Genomic DNA, 25,074 nt, shown 5'->3' on the forward strand with positions numbered 1-25,074 from the left:
TCTGACTTCAATCTCAGAATCGAAAGTCAGAATTCTGACTTTATTCTCAGAATCGAAAGTCAGAATTCTGACTTTATTCTCAGAATCGAAAGTCAGAATTATGACTTTATTCTCAGAATCGAAAGTCAGAATTCTGACTTTATTCTCAGAATCGAAAGTCAGAATTATGACTTTATTCTCAGAATCGAAAGTCAGAATTATGACTTTATTCTCAGAATCGAAAGTCAGAATTATGACTTTATTCTCAGAATCGAAAGTCAGAATTATGACTTTATTCTCAGAATCGAAAGTCAGAATTATGACTTTATTCTCAGAATCGAAAGTCAGAATTATGACTTTATTCTCAGAATCGAAAGTCAGAATTATGACTTTATTCTCAGAATCGAAAGTCAGAATTATGACTTTATTCTCAGAATCGAAAGTCAGAATTATGACTTTATTCTCAGAATCGAAAGTCAGAATTATGACTTTAATCTCAGAATCGAAAGTCAGAATTATGACTTTAATCTCAGAATCGAAAATCAGAATTATGACTTTAATCTCAGAATCGAAAATCAGAATTATGACTTTAATCTCAGAATCGAAAATCAGAATTATGACTTTAATCTCAGAATCGAAAATCAGAATTATGACTTAAATCTCAGAATCGAAAATCAGAATTATGACTTTAATCTCAGAATCGAAAATCAGAATTATGACTTTAATCTCAGAATCGAAAGTCAGAATTATGACTTTAATCTCAGAATCAAAAATCAGAATTATGACTTTAATCTCAGAATCGTAAATCAGAATTATGACTTTAATCTCAGAATCGAAAATCAGAATTATGACTTTAATCTCAGAATCGAAAATCAGAATTATGACTTTAATCTCAGAATCGAAAGTCAGAATTATGATTTTAATTTCAGAATCGAAAGTCAGAATTATGACTTTAATCTCAGAATTGAAAATCAGAATTATGACTTTAATCTCAGAATCGAAAATCAGAATTATGACTTTAATCTCAGAATTCTTTATTAGCGCTACTATTATTCTCACTTTTAAGTGAGAAAGTGAGAATACTGAGATTAAAGTCAGTATTTTCACTTTAAAGTTACTTTAAAGCCTTGTTGAATGTTGAACAGCAAGAGGCGCTTCGTGCATTTTTATCTGGTAAAGATGTTTGTGCTTTTTTTGTTTCTTTCTCTAAGACAAGACCGAAGACGATATTTTCATTTGTTGCCGCGATTGGTCAAAACAAATGCGCACAAAATGCCGCATCGTCCAATCAGCTCGAAATATTGTACAGCAAGTCCCTCCTTTCCTGAACGGATCTGCCGAGTAAAGTTCCAAATTGAGAATGTAAAGAATTCCCTTGAGTGAATCAATTATAATCAGATAATCAATCTGGCTAGTGAGGTTATGATTTAACTTGACAAATCTACATTATATGCTACCAATTTCACAATAAGGCAAAGCCAAAATAAAATTAAAGGTAATTATGTTTTTAACTTTCAGAACCTAAATCTAAAATGGTGGCTTATTGCTTTTACTCTCATTTTGTTTGTTTAACTAACTTTACTTCTTCAGTTTTCATGTCCATAGTACAAACAGCTTTTATATTGTTGTATTGTACTAAGAAATACAGTGGAAACCACTTTCGTTTCAGTTGAAAAACACAATTTTCGAAGAAAAATTGCCATGGCTGACTTTGCACTTATTCTCGTGCTAAATAAACATGATTTGCTCTATGCGTCACACATTGCATGTATTTTTGTTCCTCTAAATTAGCCCTTAGACAGTCGTAAGCAGAGGTGGCAAATCCAGATCCAGAAAGTAAAAACCCTGCCAGTTTTTCTTTACCCCGGACGCTAGCTAGCTCCCTAGCTAGCTCCCATGGTGCTTGTTTACCTGCTAGAGAGCTAGCTAGCTAACATCAGGGGCTAAAGCCCAACTTGTGGCAGTCTTTTTACTTTCTGGACCTGGATTTGCCAGCTGGCGATTGTATTATTCAGAAGCCTAATTGTATTATTGGTAAAAACAAATAAAAATTGCTAAATATTGCAGTGGTTCATAAACTAGCACTAGCTACCTTTTCAGATGGGCATTTACCGTATTAAATTTGAGGATACACTTAATCAAGACAATTCAGAGAAAGCTTCTGTACTATTTTAAGGTATGTTGACATATTTAGATGTACTAGTTTTATTTCCCATTCTGTGAAAGTCTTATTGGAGAGAAAGGCATGAACAGCCAAAAAATACACCAGCCACCTTAAATAATACTGATCACCTGATCACTTGTCATTATACATTTTTGGGAGGTTACTGTGCTGCACAGCAATTTTGTCTCTAGGATATTGGAGTTTGTATTGGGTGAAGGGATGAAAAATACTTCACATTAGAGCATGTTGCCAGGCAATTTGTACTCATACATACAGCACACGCATGTCACAACAGAAAAGGCAAATAAAGAGACAATGCACTAGAAAATAATGAGATAGCATGTGTGTGGCAACAATAGTGTCCTTCACCCATTGATGCTGGAGCTGATGTATTGCTGCCACCCACAAAGTGCCAGTCACAAAATGGTTTACCAGGATGACAAGCATCAGGATATTTATCTACGTCAGAGCAGAGTCATGGACCTTCGTTAAAATAATCTCGATAGGCCAATGTACACTGCAGGCCAGCACACAATAGCTAACATTCCACTAGTCCCTGTTTATTTTACTATAAAAGGCAAAATATGACTCCATTTGCTGGTACAATAGACTCCATGGCTTTTAAATCACTGAGCCGATTTATTGGCGCTAATAATGTTCAGAGATCCTCATAACTCCTGACAAACGGTTTTACAGTGTTCTCCCTCCTTTTCTCTTTTCATATAGTTGTTCATACATGTCTCAATCAGACTTGACATATGGGTCCAATTATCTTGTGCCTTTTTACAACTTTTTAAGCCAGGTCTTATCAATAAGATTCTTGGGAACAATTTGAAAACTTCAATTGGCATGCTGGATCCAAAATTGCAGTCAGTTTGTTTCTATCATGTCAAGTTTTTTCTCCACATCGTACCCTTCAGATTAGCTGTAGTAAGACTGTGATGAGAAGAGCTTTAGGATTCATCTACAGCTATGTGGAATCTTGTTTGTGCAGTCACTATTCTTTATTATTGTGGGAATGCTGACAGTATTTATGTTGTTTCTAACCTTTATTATTATTTCAGGTCCTTTTTATTCTCCGCACATTTTTGCAGTGCAAAAGTTTCCACATAATACATCCGATTTAAACCGTTCAAATTTCAACTTGCTTAAAAAATTCACGCCTTCCTGGGAATATATTGTCTGATTCCGTATTACTTAGTTTTTGCACAATTTAATGTTAAATATCAACTTTTCCCCATTCATTTTCAATGGGACAGACTTTTTCATTTTTGACCAAGAAACAGTAGGTGATGTTTCAAATCCTACGGTAGACGGTTCAAGTTTTATTTTTATTTCATTCAACTACAATTAATAATTTGTCATTTTCACATTATCTATTTTTCAATTTACTTTGTAAGCATTCCGCATGCATTCAAATCTTAGCATTCAGCTACTAGCATTCAGCTGTCAGCATTCCCATGCAATTTCGTCTAGTTTATTTATTATTATTATTTACTATTATCTACAATTTAGGACATATGTAATTTAGGACATAAATGTATCATGGAAAGCGTTCTACAATGATTGCAAATTATTATTTTTTTTAAGAGCATACCACATGATATTCAAATATGACCGTTACATACCGGAGTTGCTGCTATGGGTTCTTGACTGTCATGTGGATGATACAAACTCTTGTCTTTAAATGTATTTCAGTATAAAAGTGCCAAATTGGTTATTTCTTTTTGGTCGCACCACATGATAATTCATAAAATGGGCACATGGACAAACTTATCCATCAATAAAAAATAAAAAAAACTTGATGAAAACTGTGTCTGTTTTGGATTCAACTCAAGAATTACTTCAAAAAACCTGTCAGACTTAACTCAACAAAAAAATTTGTTCCCCAGTATTAATAGTGTAATACTATAGTAATAATAATGTAATTTGGTTAAATATATATATATATATATATATATATATATATATATATATATATATATATATATATATATATATATATATATATATATATATAAAGCTTGGCTTTGCTGGAATCATAGATGTTAACGATCATTAAGAGTTTTGTGGTTGACATGGGTGGACAGTACACTTCTTTCTTTAAAAACAAAACAAAACTGCATTTGCCTTAATTATACACACCGTTTTCAATTCTTCTGTCCTTGGGATTACTGGTTTTAATGAAACACGGTGAAGGGGCATATATAATAGGTCAAAGATATTTCCTTATTGCAATTAACATGACATAGCATGTCTGAATGAATGAAAAGCTAATCTCCTTGGTGGAGGCAATAATTCATTTTCAATCTATGAAATGCAAAACAACAGTCCTCACTGTTTGCTAATGCAGGGGTTGGAATGGATGGTATTTCACCAGCAATGATCTTATTTATTCTAACTATCAATAATTAATGTCTGCCTGCATTTTAATTATCTCACCTTGAGACCCAAGCTGAGCTCAGTAAGAGAACGTCTGATTTCTCTGGTGAGAAGATTCATACGCTCGCACTCTTGCACCGCCACCACCTGGTAGGGAGTCCTCTCCTCAGACTTCCTGAGCAGATCGGCCATGTTAAACTCCTCAGGGAGTTTCTCAATGATCTCCTCCAGCACTGTACGCACCTTAAAATATATAAACAACAAGCGGACCTTTATCTGATAAGCACAATTATTTTGTAAATTCAATTAGATAATCTTCAAGCTTTAAATGTGGGAGACAGGTAATATTCACAAAAAATGAACATTGTATGAATTCAAATCATTTTTTTGCAATGACAGCTTTTTTCTATCAATGACAGCATTAAGAAAAAGCAATGCTCATATTATATTATTGTGAATAAGTAATGCAAGCTAATGTCTGTGTCAACATTTTTCCAAGACAACTGGCATTAGTAATCCGTTTGTGGATTAGGGTAGGTGACGAACAAAGGATATGAAGTCGTCATATCTATGGATTTTCCCAGTTCAAATATCTGATCCCAAATTTGGCAGCCGAGATCCTCGTCGGTGTTCATATGCTGGAACAAGTATAACTTTTTGTTTAGGTTAACGGATCAGGAATTACAATAAAATGTTTAGTATGAGGGCAGTGCTTCATTAACATTACAGGAACTAAGCGCTACACGTCAAAACCCAATTAAGTCTAATTTAGACTTCTTTTAGTAAACATTCACAATTAGTTACTGAACAACATATTCATGGTTTGAATAATAAATACTGGCTAAGATTAGGAATTCAAAACAAATGTTCAAACTCAATAAATATGAGACCTTTAATGATATTAGAAGAGAAAGTGCACAATACTGCACACACTATAGCTATTCAGGGCAAATAAAATTTGCATCAAAGCAGCACTGAACCAAAAAAGAGACCAGAAAATATATATAAAAAAGAAAATATAGGCAAACTCAGCCCCAACAGCAGTTTTACTGCATTTTATTTCCCTTCAGAATGCAGTAGCTAAGGAAAGTGTCACCTGGTGTCATGCTGCATTTAAGACCAGGTGCAACATCCCAGAATCAAGCATGAAATTCACATTTGTGAAGAACCATGCTTTATATATGAGCTCAGGGTGACAGCTTGACTCTTCAAATCTGAATCATTACTTGTGTTTACATGCTTCACTTTTACTGCCTTAAGCCTTGCACACCAGAGGGGTGGATTAAGCAAGTCATGCCAAGGAGATATTTTATGCGTCAATAGAATTTTTTGGGGGGGGGGGGGAGAAGAAAATGGCCCATATACTTCATTCAGAAAGGACAAGTGGTCATTGTCAAGGTTCCAAAAGTACTACAGACGACCCCCACTATTTGCTGAGATTACAAATAAATTGGAAATTGGATGGATGTTCAATTCTAATTAACATTTGGAACAAAATGGCTCCATAGTGGAGGAGGAAAGGAGGGGGAGAAAAAAAACTGAGACCCTCTGCTTACAGGGTGAGCGCAGTGCAGAAATTTTACTTTTATTCAGCCACAACCTTTCTGGGAATTTAAGACAGCCAATTGTCATTGCAAATGTGAATAATTGATTTCTTTGAATTCATTTGGACAGAACGTTTACTGATAAAGGCTACTTTTATCACTATGCTGCGAGCATGGAGGTCTCAGAGAAAGCGGGCGTGTGTTTAGTCCGCATAGGGAATGCGGGGGTGGGTCCACACCTGATGACGTCATAGAGTGAGCACCCGCTCGTTTTCTCGGGTTGGGAGGGGCTGGTGATTAGAGAGCAGAATGACCTAGAATTTCTCATACAGGGGCGAATGGAGGAAAATACCACTTCAGTGATGTTTTCGGTGAGGAATTAGCATTTTAACATGGCTAAAAGCTTCAAAAAGATGATTTTAAACATTACTGTCCCTTTAAATCTAATGAGACAAACTTACAAATCAACCCATCTCCAATGTAGCAGTTCTAATAACGAATCATATTTACCTTTTCCTCTCGTGTCATTCCGCCGCCCTCACCGACTCCGCCATCCCTGGGCTGCATTTCCAGTACAGTGCGGAAAAGCTTTTCGGAGGTTTGAGTGAGGAACCCAATCTCAGCATTGGGATGAAGGCCATACAGATAGGGCGACTCAGCAGGTAGTGTGTCATCAATATACTGGAGGACAAAATAATCCACATTAGAGCTTCACATTGTACTACATCGCAGATAATTCCCATCTCTTTATTATTATTTTTATTTCCTATTCAGATTTAACAGGAAACTACTCAAGTTTTTTCCTTAAACAGAATATAATCACACTGATTTACTATACACTTTTTTTTCATTTGACTCAGGTGTTTTCTCTTAACTATTGCTGACAAAAGAAGAAATAGAAACATACTAGTAAATAAAACATGCTTGAAAATTCAAACACTTGACAAGTTGCTAATGAGGCAAGGATAAAAAAGGCTTTTTCCATCTGCTGTCCACGATGAAGATCAATATGCTTTTTGTTGGCCACGACATGAAACAAAATATTCTAAACACTGAGTAATCACTTTTTAATCATATTCTATTGAAATAAAGGTCTCTAACACACAAACACTTTTGTTGTCAGATTGCTTGATCAACTTTGTATTTTTTGCTGATTGCACAGACTGTATATTTCTGAAATCAAAGTAAAATTGCTGAGTCACTCCTTTCCTGTCCTGTGTCTCTTTCAAATATAGAGCTTATACGTTAGCTCCAGATGGCTGCTTGGCGGCCGGATGGCCTGTCAGGTGTATCATAAATAAATTCTATTTTTATAGAGGCTTTATTGTGTGCGGCAACAGTTGACACAATGACCTGGCTCTATTCTGACTTGACCCTGTCATTTAGGGTTTATGCTCAGAGATATATAACATCATACAGCATCCAAGGTGAGGTGGGCTGAGGTGAGGCAGTAACTTTATGAAGCTTGCAGCTGTCACAATTTGTTTCTGAAGTCATCTGAAAAAAGGTTTTGCCTAATAACTGTGTGTTGGTTAGACTGTAGATTAAGAACATACCATGGAAAATTAAAAACTCTATCTATCCATCCATCTATTTGGTATTTATATAATACTACTACTAATAATAATAATAATAAGATTACATTGTATTTATTTAAACAATCTCAAAGTGCTACTGAGTTTAAAAAAAATGTAAATATTTGTATATTTGTTAAATGTAAAATTTTATCTATCTATATATATGTTTTTAAATATTGTATTTATGGTTTTCAAGTTAAAAAAAATCCCCCACAAAAAAGCAAACAAAACAATAATAAATGCATAAATGAATCTAATGAATAAGGCTATATTATTTTATTTTTTTTATTAATTCAAAACATACTTCAACAAATTATACATATATTTTATGTATTTTTCTCACCAATTTAAATTGGTGCTTGACTACAATGACTGTGACTGTTCTGTCATTGTCCTTTTGTGTTTAGCATTATTTGTAAGTGTTTCTTTTCTTTTTAATTTTCATCGTGAAGTGTTTTAATTGTGCATGATTTCTATTATAAAGTGTATTGGGACCACCTGCCATGGTAATTTTGCACTTTAAATAAACTGATTGATTGAAAACCATATATATACTGTATGTGATGTGAACCTGACATTTACAACGAAAATGACTAATGGTTTATAATAGAAAAACATCAAGAATGGGCGGAACTAATGACATGTAACTAGGAGTGAATGGAATTGGATATCTTCAAATTATATGTGGATAAAAAAACAGATAGAAATTAGATGTCTCCTAGCGTGACTGCAGATTAATTACATATTAGGTAGACCCTACAAGTTGGTTCTTAATTATGTGTGTGTATATATATATATATATATACGCACACACATTTTTGGGAACTTTTTACATTTTGTACAGTGGAGGAATTAATTGACAGAATGCAGCTGAAAGTTAATGTAATATTTTAGAGAACTTCAAAATGTTACAAAAAAAAAAAAGTCATTAGGAAATGGCACTTATTCCAAAGCAAGAGCTTAAAAAAAAAATCCCTTCTGAATAAAGTAGATAATTTAAAAAAAATTGAGTGACACTGAGAAAGTTATTACTTATTTTCCGGAATTGCACTATATCAGAGGGCTTTTCTTATTCACCTACATATGTAATAGGGCAACCAACTTTTAAGGCGTGACGCATTCAATATTTAAAAAAAAGAAAAAGTCTTCTGACACATCATTAATGTCAAACTATTGATTTGTACAGCTTCTCTGGGTAAATGTCTCCACTGCAGTGCATTGCAGTTACTTTAATATGCTCTGTTTATCCAAAGGCATAATCAAATCTGTTACTCCAGCACTAAATGAAAATGAATGCAAATATCACACGGCACACTTAATCATTATGTCATGTGTAGATATATTTTTTATATGATTCATTTGCTTAGTAGTAAGTGACTTTAAACTTTGTGTATCCTAGTTCCTTTCCATTGACAAAAGTAGCTCAACTTCTGAGAAATATTTAGAAAACTACAATCTGCTGAATCCTGGGACCCATCTGGGAGTTTTATTGCTATTGATTTAGCACTCTCATTTGCAAAAGGAGCTGATTAACAATTCAATTGGAGCAATTCTCAACAATTGAGCGTGTGTTGGAGGATACTCTTGGCCATACATCTACTCGTGAAGACCTGAGAGAACCCCCAAAACCTAGTAGTACAATGAACCAAAAAAATATATATATAATCAGTTATGTCTTGTTGAATTCTGTTAACAATTTCAGTGGGAATAAAACAGCTCAATAAAAGTCACAGTGTTTGCTTAACCTGGTGATAGCTGTTGTAGTCCATGTTTCCAGGCAAAGGGAACCCTGGTGCAAGGTACAGATCTCCATCCATCATCTCAGGCTTAATGAACTCCTCTAGGTAGGTTGCGCAAAGGTGGCGGTCCCAGTCATCCGTGATGTGACCCCCATACATGATCTCACCAAAGAGGTAGCGGAGATCATCATAGGGCACCTAGATTCAGGGAAACGACCGGTTAATTGGTCATGCTTTCTCAAACAATCACAAGTGGCTTATATTTCTATGCAAAACCGAGCACACCTTGGGATTGGCCTCCAGGTAGTTGAAGAGGACATTGACTGAAATTGTGAGATCTCCGGTGTTAAACGGGTATGATCTGTTCCATCCTTGAGGACCAAACTTTCTCCTCTCTGCTACCACAGCATGGAAGTAGCAGAGTGCAAAGAGAATACTTTTAAACTCATTTTCACGTGCGCACATTTCCAGCGTGTCCTATAAAATAAAAAAAAGACAAAAAGTTGTAAATTACTTGAAATAAAACCGACTATGAAAACCTCAAACCTCCAGTCGGGCTAACGATCACAATTTAAATCAGCATCAAATTGTACACCTTACCAACGTAGATACCCACATCCTGCATGAGCCTGAATGTTGTCCATGTAAAATTTACATATTATACAGTGTATGAGGGTTGCACAATATTGGAAAAAACATGCAATATAAGGTAAGGGCATTGAATATTGCGACATCTGCATTATTGCAATATTTAACATGTTCCTAAATGAAATGAAAATGACTTCTTTTTTTTTATCTAATCAAAGAAATACTTGTTTTCATGCGCCAAAATAAGCAGGCTAAATGTATTCTCACATAATTAATTGTGATAACTTACAATTTCACATTTATACAGTATGTATTTTTGTTATTTAGTGGTAATAATAAAAAAAATTGTTATATATATATATATATATATATAATTTATATTAGTTAACAATACCTATCCTACGGATTGACCAATAGTACACATTGAGGAAAATCAAAGAATCAATCAGCAAATATCCCCAAAATTATTTCTGTATTAAAATAAATAATTTTAATCTAAATGGAATGGATCCTCTCACGTCCATCCGGAATTAGGTGAAAAACATTTGCCTGCTCGTCAGCAAACAACACAGCAGCTAATGAAAACACTTAATATCAATTGTTTTCATTTTTTACATTTTCACATTTTTTCGGATCAAATTGAATGCTGACATGTATTTTTTTTTTTTTTACATTTTTCACAGTTTTTGGTATCCCAAAAATGTAAAAAAAAGACAAAAAGTTTTTTTCCACATAGCAGCGACGATATGCAACATGATGAGTTAAATACAATAATCTCCTTAGTGAAAGAAAGACCATTGGTCAGATTCATTTGTCATGTCACCAGCAGGTGCAAACCATTGACAGTTTGTGGGGTGTGTGTAGATGGCAAAAAGCATGACAATGGGATCACCTTTTAATTGTCACAACTTGTCAAGCGCTTTGAGCCTCCATCTGTGTCCTGGGATCATTATTCCAGACAGACTAATAAAAAAAACATGAATGGCAATGTAATCTATGGTGGGAAGAGACATGCCAAAAAAGCCTATGGAACCAAATATGCTGGATTCTATTGATTCCAGCAGTATGCCACGGAGTGTGTGACGATGAGGGCCACTGCAGCAGTGCCCTGGGGAGCCGACTCCTACGATACACATGCTTGCCCACAACTACAGTGCATACTGACTTTTACCGCATACACACACACTCCTTCTGGAGCTTTAATTAACATTCTGCACAATACTCCCTTTGCTCAACACAGCTGAATGAGATGCAAAGCCTCCCTTTTCATGACCTGTGTACGCGAGAAAAACAACATGCAGTCAGAAAAACAAGAAATACGCCTTTATACCTTTGAGTCGACAGATATGACAGTAACATCAACACACATGAACTACATGTAACTAGGCAGATAAACGAAAGTGATTAGTTTCAGCAAAAACGCATGCAAACCATTTTATCACACAATAATAATAATTTTAGTCTGACTCTTTGAATAAGAAACCACGTTTCGGTTCTGTGGGTTTTTGTTTGATTTTGGCTGTTCATGTTCATTTTTTTCTGTGTGTTTAGTGTTTTGTTTTGTGTTTCTTGTTTTTCCCCTCGTCTCGTTATATGTGTCTTCTCTTCCCCTGTGTGTCAACCTATCAGTGCACTCAGCCGCTTGTGTCTTCCCCAGGTGTGTTTTGTCAAGTAATTAGCAGAGGTGTATTTAGTTTGTGGGGTTTGTCCAGTCAATGTGGGTGCAGTGTCTACGTTAGGTGTGGAAGTTTGTGTGTCAAGTCTTCGTTGCAGCCACGCCGTCTTCGTCGCGGCCACGCCGTCTTCGTCGCGGCCACGCCGTCTTCGTCGCGGCCACGCTGTCTTTGTCGCGGCCACGCCATTGCCCCAGCCAAGTCATAGCCACTCAACAACAAGGCAAATCAGGTCCTGTCATGTCACGTTCGTTCCAGTCATGGCGACCAGTCTTGTCACGTCCTGTCCAGTCATGGCGACCAGTTTAGTCACGTCCTCTCCGGTCAAGGCGCCCAGCATAGTCACGTCCTGCTGGGCTACCTAGCTATCTAGCTGCTACCTAGCTATGACTACCTAGCTGGGTTGGGGTGGATGGCGGGGGTGAATGGGGGGCAGGGGGGGTCGTGGGGGGAGCGGGGGCTGTGGACCGGTGGGGTGCCTGGCGGGTCTGCAGTGCCCCGTCCTGCTGCGTTGGGGTTGGGGCTGCTCCTGGGTTTGCTCTCCGGCCGGTGGCCCTGGTGGGGCCCGGGGGTCGTCCTTTGGCGCTGCCGCGGCCTGGGGAGCCCTGAGGTGTTGTGCTTGCTCTGTCTTGGCAGGGTTCGACGGCTCCCCTCTTTGGTGGAGATTTTCATGCATGCCAGATCCACCACACCAGCATCTATCGAAACTCAGACACAATCTGCTTCTTCCTCAGGTCATTGAATCGGTGGAGGCTGGCAGCCCCAGCCGCCCCCAGGCCCCCAAGTCCCTGGACCCCCCCACCCCCACAGCACCCCCCCCCCCAATAAAGCCGCCCCCCCCCCCGACCAACCGGCAGCCCCCCAGCCCCCGGGGACCCCCTGCACCCAGGCACCGGCGCCGAAGAGGGGCCGGACAGCGGAGCGGAAAGGGCAGCCGCGCCCACCCCATCCTCCGCCGCGTGGAGGGACGGAACACCGGGGGCAGAAGGGGAGATGGGGGCACCCCCGAACCCCAGGCCCAGCGGGGAAAAGGCCCCGGTCGTCACCCCAGCGTTCTTAGTGAAAGTTAACCCCTGTTACCGAGTCCGCCAGCTTGCCGACTGGCGAACTCCCTTAAACCTTGAATGTGACCCCACCCAGTGTATATACAAGTGTGTGTGTGTGGTGCATTAAAATTAGGAGCAGGTGAACCGGAGCAGAGGGAAATGATATCCCCACGCTCAGATCCACCCGCCTCCCAGGCATGTCAGTGAGTGTATGTGGTGCATTAAAAAAAAAGAAAAGAAAAATAAAGTGGGTGTGGCTTGCCAGGCTAACCAGTCTAGTCACGTACCGTCCAGCCATGGCGACCAGTCTAGTCACGTACCGTCCAGCCATTGTTGTCTGCTCACCTTTTTCCCTGTTTCATTAAAGTACCACACATTGCACTTGATTCCTGTTTCACTGCCTTATTTTCCTGCAATGGGGTCCGCCATCCCTCATAATCACTCACATCCCACATGACAAGTACACTATCCAGTGAAAATGGCAAATGTCTTAGCGGTTTTAGCCGTGCGAGTGGGCTAGTCTAATAATCCTTCAACCTCACGTCAGTGTACATCATTTCAGTAGCACATAAAGCAGAGCTCACAAGCATGATAGTCATCAAGAACAAGCTAAATATGATGAAATTGGACAAAGAGAGAGCTGAGCACTGAGCAATGACAGCAAAGAACTGAGGTGATGGAGAGCAATACAAAACTGATAAGGTAAAGATAGAGGTCAATAAAGTGCACTGAGCACTATATGAGGGATACGTGTGCCAGGAATTACTAACAAAAAGTGACTTTAGCTGCGTTTAATGCTCGCATGTGCCACATTCACATCTGTCCTCCATGGGTATGAACTGTTCCAGGTTGACTGAACGGGCCATCTGCTCAAGGCTTCATTTTGGCAAATTGGCATCTTGAGGGCAAAATTGGAACGGAAACTAGCATATGCTGTGTCACCTGCCCCTCTCAGCAAACAAGTAAATATGTTGAAGAAGGGCAGTGTATATCATGACCTAAAGATACCCATAAATGAACCTGAGAACTGTCAAAGTTTCCACCCATATTTATTTGTTACATCCACTGAATCCTGTGTCTTTATTGTTCACCTCAATTATTCAGCAGCATCCCAGTCATCAAAGATGTAACCACCAAAAAAAGTAAATAATTAAATAGCTCATTATTGTTTTGAAATTGCAAATTCTATCCTCAGGGTACTTTACATTTACTTATCAGAAAATCTGACTGTGTCAAGTTTCTATGTTTGCTCATTGAACAGCTAAATTAGCTGCACAATAATTTGGAACAATGTACAGTAATGATTATTTATTTATTTGACAGGAACTACTTGAGATGTTCAATGGGTGTACATTATCAGATGACAATGTACACAGTAATTTTTATTAGTATTCACCAAGATCATGGTTTAATATTGTCACTGTACTTGCTAACATGCGGTTCAGTTGGTTTTCTTACATATAGTCTTAATTTTATCAGACATTTAAAAATGTAGTCTCAGTTTTAGTCCAGTTTCAATCACACTTGTTATTTGTCGTAGTTAGTCAACCATATCCCGTTTTTATTTAGTCGACTTATGAATTTAGCATTTTAGTCTTTATTTTAGTCAAAGAAAAGATAATTGTATCCATCTAGTTTTATCATCAACAAAAACTGTCAATGTTTTAGTCTATCTTTAGTCAGAACAATCATTTTACCCCTGCATATATTACTTACTCCCATCATTCAACTCATCTGCATTTATAGAGCACTTTAAAACAACAACCGCTGTTTTCTTAAGATGAAACCTAGGGGCAGCAGATACAATGAAAACAGCAGAGGTCCTAGAATTGAACCCTGTGGAACACGATATGTTCTGTTATAGATGTGAATTCATATTGCACATATGAGTCCATTTTGTTTGACATGGTTAGTACACTGCAAAAACTGACATTTTAAGTAAGATATAATTTCTTAAATTTAACCTAAATTTGCTTATTTTGTTTTGACAAGTTATTACTTAAAATACGATTGTCAGACAAGATCCTTCTGCTTATTTTAAGATATTATTTGATCAAGCAGTCAGCCAGTTGTGTGTACTGTGAGGCTTAAAACAAGCATTTTCCACATAAATAAATGGAATTTTATTTTAAGAATGCATAATCTAGTAATAAGATAAATGGAACAAATACAAGTATGAAAACAATCTGAAAAAAGTGATCCATAACTCTGTGGGGAACTGAACTGAACTGAAATGTGCCATTGGGAAAAGAAACCTGCAAACATTCAAGAGCTTGAACAATTTGCAAAGGAAGAGAAATACCAGCAGAGAAATGCAAGAAGCTTAGAGATGGCTACAACACATGTTTGGAAGCTGCTAAAGGGTGTGCAACCAAATATCAAAGAGTGCGATTATTGCTGCACATGCTTGTGTTTTGTATTTTTTCTTTGGAATTACATTATGTAAGTTGAAAAACAATTTCCTTTGTTGAATTACTTTGGACATTCAATTAAAAGGTACTGATGACATAAAATTGGTACATTTCCATTGATTTCTGAAGATATTGTTGAGATCATGCAAAAAATGAAGGGGTGCCATTAAGTGAGCAGGACAGTAGTTTTATTTATTACAGCTTGAAAAAAGTCAACATTACTTGTTTTTGGTCTAAAAATACTATTTTCAAGACCGCTGCAGTTGATATGGGCCTAGTAATATTTTCTTATTTTTCAAAATCTTACAGGTAAATTTAAGTAACATTTTCTTGTTCTGTTGGCAGATAATTTTGCTTATTTGAAGTAATAATTTTCTTATTTTACTATATTTTTTGCAGTGATGAAGGGATTACAATAATAAAGAAATCACACGACGTAGCATCACAACAGTCACAAGTCGACGACTGAGCGCACCAACTCCACTATCATGTAGCGTGATCACCTGCACCCAACGAAGACGAAGTGGGGCGACAATCATGAATGATAATGTAGGTGTCAGGTGTGCGTCTCACCGAACTCCTGGGGTTCGATCAAACCCAGGTTAAGAACCACTGGTCTAAAGTGTAAGTCAATAGTTTACTATTTATCAGTTTAATTAACAACTGCAGCTACTGGATGATTTGAATCTCAGGGAAAAATAGAAAATGTATATAGAAAAATGTGACTAACCACACTATGGTGTTACCTGATTGAAGTTGTCCAGAGCCTTGTGCAAGTTGGCATGCATGCCTGTTGGTGGCTCATTGGTTATCTTGATGGAGTTCTCCAGGATGCCCTGTGGAATGATGTGCCCCTCACGGGTGGAGGAAGGCTCAGCACTGACAAAAACCCTGAAGTTCTCATGACTTCCTTCCGCTTGCTGCTCTAGGGTTTTTTCCAGAGTACCCAGCCAGCGAGCCACCAGGTGGATATTCTACAGTGAAAGGCAGTGAAAAACAAGGAACAAGACGCCAGTTTAAAAGGGCAAAACTGCGACATGACAGATACCAGATAGCCTTAAAAAAATACAGAATAATATATCTTGGTTGTGAAACTGCCCATGTAATTTATATTTGTAATGACAACTAGCAAAAAGGAGAAATTAAATCCGGTATACTCCCCCTATCACTCTGACTTTGAAGTGGCACTAAATTAAATGGTACACAGCACTTGAAACCAATTTTCAAGATGCTGACATTAAGCAACCGTTCTTGGTTGATACTTCAGCCTGACTTTTCTGCAAATTCATCTTGCAAGTACAGCCCGGCCAGCGGAGCTGACTTGTACGATCACACAAGCTTGGATGAGCTCAATTTTCCATCTCAACTGTCTTGACACTTACAGGACATCCTGTGAATGATAAGCAGTCAGCCATGCCCCCACACCCACCTCCCAACACATTTAACCATGCAGCACTGCCCATTCCCTAAATCTAATTACAGCACTAATAACTCCAGTCATTAATTCATAAGCCTCTTTACTTTCTCATTTCCATTTGCTCTTCATATTTAATCTTCCTTATGATGGCTGAAGTTAGCCCTTTTTCCAAGCGAGGGGAAACGACAGAAAGGAATGTCAGTTTGTTTCGATTTTTGGGAGACATTGAACAAAAGGCGGCTAGCGTTAAGTTAGAATATAGTATAAGAGAAAAGTCAGGTTTTGGACAATAGCTGAAGGAGACAAAGTGATAAGTACGTTTCTCTATTGGTGCTCCAGAGAATAATGAATGGGTATACAAATTAGAAGTCTAAATTCAAGCACTTTTTCATCAGGCTGGAGTACAATCCCTTCCTCTCGGCATGTAAATAGTCAAGCAATAAAGACGTCGACAGAAGAAGTGAGAGAGGGCCTTACAATTTGTAACAGTAATGAAACCATTCATCCTCTGGCTACACAGTGAAGAAGTGAAGAAAGACAGATGCACTAGCGGGTCTGACTAACAAACAACACAAAAAGAGCGGCTTCTGTTTCAGAGCTTTCAAATTAAGTCAAGTTCAGGTGAAACACTTGCCTCCTCTTAATACTGCATCAAACAGTCATCTATTTACATAAAATTAATCTTTAAATCCCATCAACAGCCACAGCTGGCAAGCCATTTGATACATTGATATCCAATGCAACCCGAGGGAAGGCAAAATGGCCGTTCTGACTGCTCATCACACAAGCGAGGAGCACACAAAGGCAAATCTGAATGTATGCAGGGAACCCATTTGCTAAGCAGCAATGCTATGGATAACTGCACAGCTGTGCTCCAGCACTGAGAGGCAGCCGTGCAGGGTCATAGCCGTAAGATATGTATGTGTGCTGGACAGGATAAACTGGATTGGGGACCAAGGGCAAGAGATGTCAAAATGACTGGCAGCTTAACTTAAATTCTATTATGTGAACAAATTTAGCAAACACAGCGGTTCACATTTAATTTAAAGTTATATGACTATAAAAAGAACTTGGTGAAGCATGTGGTGTCCATGTCTGCCTCGCAGTCAAAGGTTCTTGGTTGGAATCTCAATGTACATGGAGTTTACATGTTCTCTTCGTGCCTATGTTGCTCACACATTTTATAGATGTAAAAATAAATGGATGGATGGATCAACTCTCTTAATTAACCACCCTGTTTAAAAGCAGAGTCGATTACCCTTCTATTACATTACCATGACGACCAGCGGTAGAGCGAGTGGGTGTCCATTATAACTTAACCCCCAGAGATTTTTTAGCCTAAAGAGTCTGACTTTAGAGTTAAGTGCACCCATAAAGGCAATCATAGCAATGACTATGTTTACATGCAGGCAATAGCCCCTTTATAACCCGAATATTGGCAATATTCGGGTTTTGTAAGGCCATGTAAACACACGCAATAACCCAAATATGCCCTTATTCAGGTTTTTAAAAACCTGAATAAAACCCCTGGGTTACTCCTTTCATAACCTGAATTCTTGCTCATACAAATGCATTTGGGATACCTCACTTGAACAGCGCATTGTTTTTCACTGACTACATTTACATGCAGTCAATATTCGGGTTAAGGTCAGAATTCCGGTTTGTGAAACAATCGAGGTTACACGTTTACATGCTCATTTGTCTTCGATTGGAATATCCCCTTCAAACCGCGATGCGCGGACAACGTAATATGTAAATAACGTCCTTTCCGCTTTTAATTTAACTTACTACGTTCAACAAAATACATTATATTTACACATGTAGCAGACATCAAACACACCATCAAATCACAATCAACGGTTAATCCAATGTGAGCTCACAATTTTACTGCTCACATTTAAAGCAACACTAAAGAACGTTCAGTTTACGTTGATTATGTCGGCACCATATGGATAAATGTGGTAATGTTATGCCTGAAGGAAGACGACATTTCCCATGAGGACAAGCACATTGCGTTGTTTTTTTAGCACACGCCAGCGAGTGGAAGCTGGGCCAATGTTGATCCTTGACTGTTCTTTTATCCGGGTAGCTTCCCTTTTTCTTTCTTTTTTCTCTCCTCAGACACAATTTTCCAGTTGTTTTGCAGCTTCTGCCAGGAAAGCAGTTAATCATGCATCGACATTCAAACTGACTTCCATCTTTGTAATGAATGGAGAAATGGGGAATATGGCATAAAGCATTCAGCACATTTGTAGTTTTTTGTGTGGCAGTGTTCCTACCATCCCTCCTCAAAGTTGCTTCGTGCCAATAAAACATAATACAGACCCCCTCAGGCCATGTCAAAAAGGTACCATTCAAATAGTTTTAAGTCAATGTTTCATCAGAAGAGTTATGACACTTTTTTATTAAGGTTGAAAAGTTCTTTAGTGCTACTTTAGATAAAATATATACAGGGTGACACAAAAAAACTGGAAGTTTTTAAACAAACCAATAAAACCAAGAGTGATGGAAGAAAAATATTTTTAGTATATGCTGCCTAAAAATGGCTGGCGGGGCACAAATGGCCCCCGGACCATAGTTTGGACACCACTGCTTTACTGTAAGCTCCTAATTTATATCACAACCACAGGCGATGGTCATGGTCTTCATCACACAGAGGATTGAAAAAATGTACCACAGAGAATAATTGGTAAACATCCGGTTCATCAGCAGCTGAACAGACTTAACTCATGAACGGTAAAGTTGGTTTGTGTAGTTAAAATGTGCAAAATAAACATACCAGTGTCATATAAAAACACTAATCAAATTTGGTTGTAAGTAAATGGTCTTCCATCATTTGTAAAATTAAACAAATCTTACCTAATGTCAAGACCATGAGGATTTGCACTAAGCAAATCACTTTAAACTCTAGACTTCCAAAGATGAGTCCAGAGAAGAAATTGTAGAAGAGTTCTTTTGTCAAATGATGATTTATTTTTTTCTTATCTCCCTTCTGTCTGCTACTGCCTGCTAATGGGGTGGATTTAGCAATAAATGTGTGAAAAAGATGGCCATTTTAGGCCACTTGATTCCCACCGGCTGGCCTGTGTAGGATATTCAACTCCAATCGGTTGGACTGATTGCCTCTCCATCGTCCCCCCCCCCCCCCCCCCTACCCAACCCCCGTGAGCTTGCTTTCAAGGCTTCTGCGTCTCTCTCAGTAGGAGCTGGCATTCTGCAGAATAATTACCCAAATGTTGAAGGGTAACCAGCCAATGACCCACCACCTATGCCTGGCAGCAGGTGAGAAAAGGTGGAGTGCGAGATGATAGGCGGGCGGGTATACACTTGGTAAGATGAACAACTAGTCGGGAATGGATAGATCGCAAACTGGAGGTAAAGAACCAACGTCATCATAGTTACATGATGGAATGAAGGATGATGTGGTTTTGGGAAGAGAAATATGTGGAGAAAAAAAAGGGTGACCCGACTGGTAAAATAAGTGAGATAAAGACACCCCCGATGTTTTTCTCTCTCTGTTGGCCAGTGACATGGATCTAGCTCTCAGCAGGCAGACAGACAGATAGTTGATGATAAAGCGAGTGGGTGGTTTGTTGCCAAGGGGACAATCCCTTTTTAAGCCTATTGATCTGAATTCTTATGCAAAGGTAATTAAAACAACGGCTGTCTGTGCTATCCTTGTAGAGTGGAGAGTCGGGGCATCCCATGTTTTCTCCTTATCTACCATCCATGCATATACATATATACAGTATTAAAAGAAAAGGGGGTCGGGGTATGGGGATCGGCCTGCGGTTTTTATCCGTCAATATTTCTCATTATAATTCCACCAAGGTTTCCACTTAAAATGCAAACGTGACCCTCCAGATAAGAGGGGAACAGATACCGTGGCTATAGATATTGTGCTATTGAATGCCGAGGCTCTTCCAGGAAGAGAATGCCCACAGAGAATTTGACTTTTACATGCAGATGAACTTGGGACAAAGGTAATGGCATCATGTACTTACATGTGCTTTGCAAAGCTATAAGATAATACTATTAATTAACCAGGGAACTAAAATGACAGGAACGGCTTTTGTATAAATACACCGTATGTATGTACAAACCTAAATAACACTGAAATTGGGGTGTAAAATATAAATAAAAACAAAATACAATGATTCACAATTGTTTTTTAAACTATTATACAATATACGTTCTAACTGAATTTTTTGTGTGCAAATATTCTCTTATTTTGATTTTGATACTTGCAACATGTAAATCTAGGACAGGCGCAACAAAAGTCTGCAAAAGCTGAAGGATGCTCAAAAACACGTCCGAAACACTGATTGGGTGTAAAAGGAGCAACCCTGAAAGACAATGATGGAGTGAGGTTCACCATTTTGTGAGCAATTGTGTGAGCAATTAGTCCAAGAAACTAATGGACTTTATTATCTACAGTCCATAAAATTATTAAAAGATTCAGAGAATCTGCAAATCACTGTTTTTTCTTTTTCTTTACATTTTACACTATGACCCAACTTGGATTCACATATGTACAGTATGTATGAACGTATGTACATGATGCATGTGCATACGTAAGTCTAAGCACCCCTGTACAATTGGCAAGTTTTCTTAATATAAAAAAAGAGACCAATGACAACAACAACAAAATAAATAAATACATATTTTACACAACATTTTGTGTATGTAACACATAAATTAATGAACCCACATTCATGACTACATCACCTCAGATGTAAACATTCAGGGCTCTATTCTCATGCCTGGTGCAAGTCTAGTGCGAGGCACGGCATAAATCTGTGCTGAGGCGGGTTAGACATAGTGTTGGTATTTTGGCAGAAGTACACAAGCAGGTACAGTGTGGCTGACTTCAAAAAGTGCATTTTGTGCCATTTTGGGCACCAACTTTATTCACTGCTAATGAAAGCAGTGCCTCTCATTCTCCTCAAACAGCCCTCAACATGGCAGAAGAAGAAACTTGACAATGTGCCAAGTAGGTCATCTTAAGGAACTGCAAGCCGACTTCCATGGGTGAAAGTTTGGTCTGCCTGTGCCCCGCCCGATCAAATTCAACAAAATTGTGACTACCTGCGACAAAACTTTTACGTGGTTCCAGCGAGCATAAAGTTGAGATGAATTTCTGCTACCAAAATGACAGATGTGCCCAGCATGGTGCAGAGAGATGAGCCAAAATCCAAAACGGTGCAATAAGGCTTGCACCAGCAATTTCGGTTGTGCAATCTATGAAATTAGAGCCCTCAAATATGGTGATAGATGGAGTCACTTAAAATTAGACACTTGTTTATACTATATATTAACTCATTCCCTCCAAGCCATTTTCACTGAAGTAACCCCCTTCACCCCCAGCTGTTTTACTGGATTTTGACTGATTTTGCCAGGCCAGCAAAAATTGTGTTCTATTGCTACAAGAACATGGAACTTACCCAAAAAAGATGAGTCTCTTTTTTCCATCAGGAAAAAAAGTTTATTTGTATCTGTTTCCGTTTTGCAGCAATTAGCATTAGAAATTTATTTGTAATAACTACCATTGTAATAACTACCATTGCTTTAAGCAACCCCTTCAGGTCAAACGCTGCATGAAAGCCTTCTGTATGCTGGAGCATAAAATAAACATAAAATATGAATAATACGTCTTTGGGAGCATGGTAATATTTAAAATAGGACATTTTTATAAGTTTTTGGGAGCAAATGAGTTAAGAATATAGGATGGTTATAATTTACCTGCAATATGACCCAATGGCCATTCTGAGCTGCCAAACCAAGGACTTGTTCAGCCATGGCCTCCTGACCTTGACCCAGAGACACATTGTGGAAGTTCTTGTTGTCAAATGTGAAACCAAGCTTCTTTCCTGAAATAAATACAGGTACAGAGCAACATATAAATTAATAGACCTGAGATAAATCCCACTTACCAACGTGCTATTAAACAACTTCCTGCTATTGCCCCAACAAACACAGTCACACCTTACAAAGAACGTAATAAAAAAGTAGTACGCAAGTAAAAAAACAAAACAAAACAAAAACATCGCCATGTTCACTTCTTGCGCAAGGAACAAACAATGTGTTGACAATAACCACACCAACATGGCAGTGAAATTGAGCTTCTAATCTAACTCCCAGTAAGACATTAAAAACTTTAATTTAAGCAGAAAGTAAATGGCTTCTTACCTGTGTGAGATTGAACAATACAATTAGTTTTGTGGCATTACAACGTCGACCTACCAGGAGACGGATAGAGAGGTTCCTCGCTAGCTCAAGAATAGTAACCCCCTACCGAGGCCAAAATCATTTAATCAGTGCCAGTATATTCAAAATGAAAACGGCGATGATTAAACCCGCCAGTAGATGTAATAAAAACATGTCATCGTGTAGATCAGCGACTGTTACAACCACTGTGATCTTTTTCTAACAATATGATAACTTTCAGCTTTGATCCACTCAGCACGAGGCTGCTGATATTCAATTAGCACACCTCTTACAGACATGTTCCAAAAGAAATCCTTCCTGTTATAATATTAGGAAAGGATTTCATAAAAGGTTCAAGGTCTGTTTGCTTCATCTCGAGCTGATTCAATCTGATATGGATTTTTTGTTTAACAGTGGCTTTGGGGATGTAGCAAACCAAGAAAGTCAACACTAATAGGAATGGGCCTTTGATCAACATGTTGAATTAGCATAATGGATTATTGACGGATAAGGATTTCACCAGGCCCAGCACAATTAATTTATTCTAAAAACATATAAAACATTTACAGAATTCTTTATTATTATTTATTATTACCTACAATTTTACTAGAATCCACAATTTCTATAATTGTAAGACATACATCTATAATGGAAAGCTTTCTACAATGGTCGCACTAAATGATGATTGGTCACACCACATTATATTCTCAACTTAAAACGTTATGAGGCTAACAATTAGCCATCTAAAAAAGCTAGCTAGCCACACAAGAACAATTATAATGACTAGGGGTGTCAGGCGATTAAAATTATTAATCTCAATAATTAACTCACGATTAATCGCAAATGTTATATCTGTACAATATAATAAAAAAAAAGTTGTCATACTCTTGTTAACATAAGTGTAAAAAATTTAAATAACAGAAATATGGCTGCATCTTTTAGTCATTGATACAGTAATTTTATAATAATTTATAAAATTGAGTTACAATCAAAAAGATGGACTGTACTGTAAGAAACGAGTGTGATATTGGTTTGTGTTGGTAATTTTTCACATTGGTGACAGCTCAGTGCATTTTTCTTTTCATATGAAGAGCTATCTAATATTTGACATGAATTGTGAAATTCTGCACATTTAAAAAAATTTAAAATACAACTTGACCCCAGTCTCCACAAATATATGCATTATTATTAAATTTATTACTGCAAAATTCTGACGTGGACGTGTCTGTTGCGTTGTGACTGATTTTTTTTTTTGTGCCGTTAAAGCAACTTTAAATTAACTCAAAATTAACGCACTAATTTTGACACCCCTAATATTGACATTTGTTGAAAAATATGAATTATTTTTTTAGGTCACACCACATGATATCCAAACATGACCACTATATACCAGATGCTAAAAGGGTAACTTTATTTTTTTACATAGTTGTGGGACATTACTTCAATTATATAGCGCTTTTCCACCTTACAAAGTCCTCAAAGCGCTTTACATTTGTCTACTCATTCACCTACTGATGCACAGCAACAGGTGCAACTGGGGGTTCAGTATCTTGCTAAAGGATACTTCAACATGGTCACATTGGCACGGAATCAAACCCACAAACTCTGGATTGCAGGACGACCACTCTACCACTGATCCACACCGCCCCATACACCAGTACAAACCTGATAGCTGCTCACATGGATTTTTGACTGTCTTGTAGATAATACAAACTACTGTCTTTAACTCATTAAAACGTGTAAATCCGTTGTTTAATTATTTGTCCTTTACTCCCAAAAACGTATTTATAAATTTGTTTTAATGTATTTTTTTTAATGCAAGAGCATACAGAAGGCTTTGATGCAGCTTCTGACATGAAGAGATCAGCCTGGGCCACGTTGCAATAATCTCTTTTTGCCAGTGTTTAACAGGTTTGTGAATAATGATGAAACATTGCTATATTCTAATGCTAATTGCTGCAAAACAGAAACCGATACAACTATACTTTTTTTTTCCTGATGAAAGAAGAGACTCTAATCTTTCTTTTGGTAGGTTCCATGTTTTTATAGCAATAGAACACAATATTGTGTGTGACTTGCAAAATCTGTGAAAATCCAGTAGAACAGGGAATGGGGTTGCTTCAGTGAAAATGGCTGAGAGTGAATGTATTCCAAAAATAAAAGTCCCAAATTGGTTGTTCCTTTTTGGTCGCACCACATGATAATTCATTCAGTCGTTATCATCAGACAAATGTATCCATCAATGACCCTGATATAAACAAAAGCAGACATGGAGATAGCTCTCTAAGGGACATATGTTCATCATTGTGCATTGTGAATTCTCCACGGAGCTGGTTTGGCAGCCAAT

General features: G+C 37.8%; 1 protein-coding gene across 6 annotated transcripts in view; it reads right to left on the reverse strand.

Moving 5' to 3' along the window:
• dnah9 (dynein, axonemal, heavy chain 9) overlaps window positions 1-25,074 on the reverse strand; it is a 180,119-nt gene that overhangs the window by 6,460 nt on the left and 148,585 nt on the right. For 5 of the 6 annotated variants that reach the window (XM_086064347.1, XM_086064346.1, XM_086064349.1 and 2 more), the window contains 6 exons: window positions 22,263-22,390; window positions 15,850-16,077; window positions 9,671-9,862; window positions 9,392-9,583; window positions 6,580-6,750; window positions 4,586-4,768 (listed from right to left, as the gene is read on the reverse strand). In XM_086064347.1, coding sequence (XP_085920473.1) covers window positions 4,586-4,768; window positions 6,580-6,750; window positions 9,392-9,583; window positions 9,671-9,862; window positions 15,850-16,077; window positions 22,263-22,390 — 1,094 coding nt within the window. Of the gene's footprint in view, window positions 1-4,585; window positions 4,769-6,579; window positions 6,751-9,391; window positions 9,584-9,670; window positions 9,863-10,868; window positions 10,937-15,849; window positions 16,078-22,262; window positions 22,391-25,074 lie in introns of those variants that run through there. The other variant, XM_086064348.1, reaches the window with a different exon arrangement.

The sequence above is a fragment of the Leptonotus elevatus genome, chromosome 20 (assembly GCF_054856555.1).
Source record: "Leptonotus elevatus isolate MCC_2025b chromosome 20, RoL_Lele_1.0, whole genome shotgun sequence".
Taxonomy (NCBI): Eukaryota; Metazoa; Chordata; class Actinopteri; order Syngnathiformes; family Syngnathidae; genus Leptonotus; species Leptonotus elevatus.